The sequence below is a fragment of the Vanellus vanellus genome, assembly GCF_965231255.1.
Source record: "Vanellus vanellus genome assembly, chromosome: Z".
In the NCBI taxonomy this organism is placed as follows: Eukaryota; Metazoa; Chordata; class Aves; order Charadriiformes; family Charadriidae; genus Vanellus; species Vanellus vanellus.
The window spans coordinates 10,919,650-10,927,032 of NC_138908.1; the positions used below are offsets into that span (position 1 = coordinate 10,919,650).

General features: G+C 48.0%; 1 protein-coding gene across 1 annotated transcript in view; it reads right to left on the bottom strand.

The window, feature by feature from the left end:
- UGCG (UDP-glucose ceramide glucosyltransferase) overlaps positions 1 to 6,605 on the bottom strand; it is a 28,474-nt gene extending 21,869 nt beyond the window's left edge. The window contains exon 1 of the mRNA XM_082497287.1: positions 6,501 to 6,605. Within this exon, the coding sequence (XP_082353413.1) occupies positions 6,501 to 6,598 (98 nt within the window). The 5' untranslated portion in view covers positions 6,599 to 6,605. The remainder of the gene's footprint in view (positions 1 to 6,500) is intronic.
- Between the last annotated feature and the right edge of the window lie 778 nt (positions 6,606 to 7,383).

A 7,383-nucleotide genomic window follows, 5' to 3' on the forward strand; every position in this document is an offset into this window, starting at 1 on the left:
GCAGAAAGAGATTGCTAATACAGACCATGAGTTTGCTCCATTCCCTGTTCCACATATACAAGATCACAGACAAACCTGCTGTTAAAGCTACCAGCATTTTACATCAAGCTTATCATCAGCTACGTAACTGGAATAACTATTCACCCCAAGGTAGACAACCTGCATGGAAAATTTCAGCATAAATCGTTGAAGTTCAATAAAGATTCAAATAAGGAATGAAGACAAATCCAAGAACAGATGCAGCATTCTGCATGTGCTAGACGTCTTCCAGCCACTTCCTGGAGAAGCTCCAGTACAATCACACTTCTCAGTTTTCTGTTTGAGTTTGATTATCAAGAAGAGGAAAGGGTACCTCTACTCTCAGAAACAAGTATTTGCATTATCTCCAAAGTCTATCAAAATGTTGGTTCACTTATGCCTGGTAACACTTGATAGTAACAGGCAAGTTCTCTAAAGACCGCCTTTTAAATCAGATCTACATTACATCCCCTCCCAGCTCCTATCTGTGATAAGACTGTCTCTGAGGCACTTCCACAAACCAAAGAAAATGCAACCCTATGATGGCACAGTGAATAACTACTACTGCTTTTAACAGCCACTTTAACCAATCCACAGCCAGATGCTGACAGTGGAAAAACATAAGTCAAACAGACAGTCCAAAGGAAGAGACAGCGCCACCAACAAGCAAGAAGGTGAAAAGGAGACCACAGAAGACAAGCAGAAAGGTCAGAGAGCAGAGCAGGATAAGCCTGGACACAAATCATGGACTGAGCAGCAAGGGAGGGACAAAGGGAAAAACAGGGTGACAACAAGATCGAATAGGGCCAAGAAAAATAGAATTGTTATTTTCTTAAGAATGAAAGGTCACAGTTACTATACAGTAATAGTTTATTAACCAAAAGATCAAAATGTCTTCACATAGAAGTCAAACATCAGCTATGTGTGGGGTTTTGTTTAGGTTTGGAAGCCATGCTTAGAAAGATCTTCAACCTTGCAGAAGTACTCCAGGAAACTTGAGTTTTATGCACCTGTGCAAACTTAATTTCCTCCTTGTGTACATATACATTACACTAAGGCTATTAATTACTTTTAGTTAGATTCAGGTGTTTTATTACATTTATATGTTTCTGAAAGTCTTGGGTTTCACTCAACAGACAGGGAACAATGGGCCCAATTACATCCAAATGCCACATGAATGTAAAATTCATTATTTCTTCATTGACTGTAGTAACTTCCAGACAATTAAATTATTTTAAAAAGCTAAAACCAGCAATATATTTATCAATTAAATAACATGCACTACCCTTTCCACTTATACCTGGGAACCAAAGCAATGAACAACCTCAGTATCAACTGACTGCAGATACTTCCAAGAAAGAAAGTGATATACATTAAGTGCTATAATTAGCAGTGCTACTAACAATCGTTACAAGAACAATGGAGACTCAAAACCAGAACATGACTCCATGATTCCAGCTTTGTGGACCAGACAAATAAAGCAGCAAGATATAAACAGCTTAAGAGAATTACCAAACATTTCCTAGTAACTCTGTGGCAGAGGCAGTGTTTAGTGCAAGTCACCAAAGACCACATTTGACTTCCGTAACTTAAAGGCCATTTTACTGCCTCTCCTCAGTCCCACAATAAATTTACAATAACACCTCTGCTTGGTGCTTAAGTTGAAACAGTGACCAACAACAAAGAGTGAGAGAGTTACTCAGAGAAAAAAAATATAGAACCTTTCATTCATTTTTAGACTAAAGTTTGAAGACATAGGGAAACTGAGATCAGATTGATTTTGATTATGCTTAAATAAGGCATCTTCTAGGTTCTGCAGGCTTCGCTTCCCAGCTTTATTTTAGAAAGAGACACACCATGTTCAGAAAGCTCCTGTCATTATTAAGCTAGAACCATCTATTTTGAAATACAGTTAAAACAGCAAATCCACTGCCACAGGTCTTGCTAACCAGTGATTCAGAATTACAAGATGCGTCTAGTGCCACAACCCCCCCCCCCCCCCCCCCCCCAAAAAAAAAAAACAGCTTTAGCTTTGGGTTTTTTTGTTGTTTGGTTGTTGGGGTTTTTTTTTACTTTTTCCCTGATTTCACAAGACTTCTGTTCCACTCTTTGAACATCCTTAGAACGGAAGTTAGTAAGAATCATTAAATAACTATTTTAATAGACTGCTGAAATAGAAAAATTTACTCCTCAGTTTCCTGAACACTTTAGCCAATACTATAAATATTTTTTCCTTATTAGCACATCATGCACACAGTCTTCCATTTCAGATATAGCTATACATTTGGTTTCAGTTCTGAAAGCTCATTTTAGTTGTCCATACAACTACACAGCTTCAGATAGTTTCAGAGATAGCATATCAGATAATCTCTGACACTGAACTCTTCCTACTGGATCAGCTGGTGGCTCAACTCCAACCAAAGAGCCTATATGCAAGCAAGGAAGGGTCTTAGTCAAGGTCCCAAGCTGGATAGAAAGGATAGCAACTCCAACAGGTCAAATGTCACAGCCTTACTATGCAGAGTAATACATGCAGACTGCACTTCATCTAATTACTAGCTACAAAAACCTGCTATTTGGTCCAAGACAAGAAGAAATAGGACAAGAAGAAATGGCCTCAAGTTGTGCCAGGGGAGGTTTAGATTTGTTATTAGGAAAAATTTCTCCACTAAAAGGGTTACCAAGCATTGGAACTGGTTGCCCAAGGAAGTGGTGGAATCACCATCCCTGGAGGTATTTAAAAGATGTGTAGATGTGGTGCTTAGGGACATGGTTTAGTGGTGGTTTTGGCAGTGTTAGGTTGATGGTTGGACTTGATGATCTTAAAGGTCCCTTCCAACTTAGACAATTCTATGATTCTATGTTTATTGCATTCACTTCACTGACTCAGTATTACAGAAAGATCACCAAACCAAGACCCATTTCATAATCACATACATTAGATAATTTATAAAGATTGGCCTTTTGACTTAACTGTGACTATTTGCATTTCATTGGTTCAGCCCACCTGTTTATTTTAAAGTAGTATGAAATCAACCCATCCTACTATACTTCTTTATAAATCAAAACCATTCAAAGTGGGTGAAGAGGTAGGAAGAATCAGATTTTGCAAATGCAGTATGGAAGAACAGATGTTCTTGCTGAACTGAAACCTGGTACAGTACCTTAGATATCCCAAACCTACATCTTTTAAAGCAGTTACAGCACAAACCAACACAACTGAAGTGCTGTCATGACCCTAACCTTGACAACAACTGCTGACAGCACTTCAAGACAAAAAAGCTTACTTTCTTGAATAATCCCATTCATCTACTTAATTAACATGTTCTAAGTATTTTCCTAAATCAAATATCTAGAACACCAATGGGGAACCACAAGATCAGCCCATCCAACTCACCAGTTCAACACTGCATTTAGAAGTCACTACCTATCTGGGATACATTCCCCATAAATGCACTCCAGCAGTTGAAGCAAACACAGTTGATTGCCTCCTTCTGCTAAATTCCCTTCACAGGGGTATCTTGCTCACAGGACCAAGCCATTCCTCCACATACCATTCCACCAGACAACCCCCACAGCCCTCCTCCCTTGCACAGGGCAGTACTTATATGTGGCGCAGGGCCCATACTCACCAGAGCAGTGCTTTCTCCAGCCACTAGCTATATCCCACCAGCTCCCGTTCCTCAGCACCACCAGTGCCACTGCAAGGACATCTCCCTGGGATAGCTGCTGTAGGTGTCCAGCATTTTTTTAATTTCACCACAAGCAAAAGGTAGCTGCATGGTCACACTATGTGGAGCAGCCATCCTGTTTTTACAGATCTGTCAAATTACTCTAAATGGGGCAGCTCCTCCACAACAGCCTGCCAACCCAGCACAGCTTGCAATTTGGTCACTTCAGTGCTACCAGCTGCTCATCTCCAACTAAGGGCCACCTTTAAGCACTGAACACTAAATATGTCAGCCCATTACTCTGACAAACAGTCAGCTTCTAGCTCTGGACCTGCTGAGATGGTACCTCAAGAGCCCTACTGGAAGCACACTTTTCTCCAGACGTCTCACAGGTTGGGACAAGACCACCCCAGTTCTTATCCATCCCTTTCACAGCTGGCAAGTTTCCCACCTGATAACACACTGTTTGCATTATGTCCCCATACACAATACGTACACTTGCAACACAAATACCTAATAACAAAACACACAACTTTCAAGTTTCACACCCCTGCAAATACTCCAGCACCAGGCCACACCAGGTCCAGCTGCTACCTGCATTCCCCATCAATTACTGTCACAGGCAAAACAGTCTCAACTCAGGGAATTCTACTTACTTTAAGTTATTGTCAATTAACAGACAACTGATGACAAATTTGGGTATTCAGAAAAAAAAGAGAAACAACCAACTTTTAGGGAAGCGCCTTTTGTCCTCCTTTTCCAAGCACAGCTGCAGTCAGAGACCTTTCCTCCCCACCTTTATATCTCAACTGCTCTTGTTTTCCCTGCTCCTTACACTCAGTCCCTCCCAAGCCCTTCAGCAAGGCGACGCAAGAGACGAGGGTCAGTGCGTAATGGTTTTTTCTGCCACGCCTTGCTTCTTACTCATTTTCCTCCACTGCTGGTTGCTTCTTAACTGTTACTTTGCTCCAGCAGGTGTACCTGCACTGGAGTGACATACCTACAGGTTGCAATCCCTTTGGCTGAGTCTCTGCCTCAGCACAGGTCTGCCATGGGCCGCAGTCTCTTCAGGGCTGAACCACCCACAGGCTGCTGTGCCTCAGGGCATCCTCACCCCAGCACGGGTTGCCCACAGGCCACAGTCCCTTCAGGGGTACATATACTTGCTCTGACATGGCTTATTTGCAGCCCACAGTCCATTCAGGAGTGTCCCTGCTCCGGTGTGCAGCCTCTACAGGAGGCAGTCCCTTTGAGGGTGTAGCTCCTGTGGCACAGGCTGCCTGACAATGTCCCCTTCCTCTGGTTCTCCTCTATTCTCTCCTCACACGTCTCTTAGTGTACATCATCCTTTTTCCTCCTGGTTATCCTCTCGCATGTCTTTCCCCCATCTCCATTTGGGTCTCCTGCCCCTCTTTCTTAAAGATTTATGAGCAGCAGCACCACACACGCTTATCCAGTAAGTTGAGGTTTTAGCATGCAATGGGCTGTTTTCATCAGCTCCAAAGCTGTCCAGAATCAGCTGTGCCCACAGTAGTCCATGGTCTCTTCCCCCACCAGGCACCCTTGCAGCTGCCCAGTATGGAAATCCTGCCATGTGTGCCCAAGAGAACCCATACAGCTAGTTTTCAAGAAAGAAGCTAATTATCCAAGTAAATGTAAGATCTAAAAGACAACTGAACCACAGTACAGAAAAATGATCAGAGCTTTTAAGTGATTTCACATTAAAAAAAAAGAGCAAGGCAACCATGACCAAGGGCAGCAGAAGCCAATCTCTAGCATCCATAAATTCAAGAGGAGCTCTGCATTCAACAAGAGCTGGGGTTTATCACAGATACCTATCAGATGCACATGGAACAGCAAGAAAGGAGACCAGATAAGCACATGCAAAGCAAACAGCGATTCAGGTATTTTCCAATTCCTGTAATGATGCAACAGTGGCCTTTTATTTAATAGAGTAAAAACACAGTCTTCTACAGAAAGAGAGCTGTGTTCTTAATCCTCCCCTCACCTACCCACAGACAATCCCCCTGTCAAGCTCAAGTAGGAATCTGCTTTGTTCGTCAGCCACCAAAATAAACACTCCTCACAAACTTTTAAAGCATTTTTCCTTTGAGTTATCCAAGAAGGGTCTGCACATACTACATATACTTCTTTTTACTAGTACTACCATTATTTCTCGGAGTGGGGGGGGGGGGGGGGGGAGGGGTGGGGGGGGAACATATAGCTAAAATTCTGTCTAGTTGGCACAGAATACTGCGCTATTTCAATTGTTCTGCTGCCCACTCGTTGCACAGTCAAACAAGCACACATTTTATAACCGCTGTGCACGTCGGTCTCCCACCATCAGCGGAAAAGCCTGGCTTCACAGGTGTGCACCAGCAAGAAACAAAACCCAAGCCTTCCCTAGCAGGGCTGAAGGCAAAGGAGCAAAGACCACGGCGCAAAGGCAGGCGGCAGAAACCTAGAGAAGGCAAGACCGATGTCAGGGTACCAGCTGTGCCCCCCAGGATGGGATGGGCCGGACCCCACAGGACGCAGGCGGCGGCAGCCGCCCGCACACCGGCCCTCAGGTGAGCCCCTGCGGCCCCGCGACCGTGACAGGGAGGCTGCCGCTGCCTGACACCCGGTGCGGTGGCGGGGGACGAGGCCCGCTGCCCCCTTCCTCAGCGGCGGGGCCGCTCTCCAAGCGATGGCGGGTGGAGGGGAGTGAGGAAACAACGCCGCCGCCATCCCCTCCCCTCCCCCCGCCCCCTCCCCACGCCGCCATTCCCCCCCCTCCCCTCCGCCGCCGCGGCGGCGGCCCGCGCTTACGTGTATATGATGGACATGAAGTGCATGAGCCAGAGCACGACGAAAAGGATGAGCCCAAAGATGGCGAGTCCCTCCAGGGCCAGGGCCAGCACCGCCATCCCCGAGGCGCGGCGGCCCAAGTAGGAGCCGGCAGCGGAGCGGGAGCGAAGGGAAGCGAGGGAGGGGGAGGGTCGCTCGGCGGCCCGTCGGCGTCCGGCGCGGCAGCTGCCGCGGGAGAGTTCTTAAAGTGCCTCCTGCTACGGCTGCGGCTACTACCGCCGCTGCTGCTCCTCCACCGACTCGGCGGCCTCCGCGCACTGACGAGCCACCAGCCCTGCCCGCCTGCCGCCACCCGCCCCCGCCTTTCTGTCAGGCGCAGGCCCCGCCCGCCCCCCGCTGGCGGAGAGGCGGGGCGGCGAGTCACGGGGCTGGCGGCGGCGGCGGTTAAATCCGTTACCGCGCCGCCCCTGCCCCGCGCAGGGCCCGGCCCGGCCTTTCGCTCCGCTGCCGGCTCCCTGACCTTGAGCGCGTCCCCGTTGGGCTAGGCCGAGCCGAGCTGGCGGCGCCGGGCGGTAGCGAGCGAGGTGCGGGGCCGGGGCGGCGGGAGCGACGCACCACTAGGCGACGGACGGACGGACGGACGGACCGGCGGGCGCGGGATGGCCCGGCCCGGCCCGGCGGCCGCCGAGGCGGGGTGCGGTGGCGGCGGAGGCGTTTCCTCTCTGTCGTCAGATTTTGCTGGTGGTTTTTAAAAACGCTCTGTGCCCCGCAAAGGCCTGGGGGCGCAGCTGAGGGGGCGCAGCTGAGGAGGCGCCGGCCCTTCATCCGCAGAAGGAGGGCTGGGGGCAGCCGGTTGTTGCCCAGCTGGTCTGGCACCGGTGGGCTGATGGGGCTGCCTGGCCTT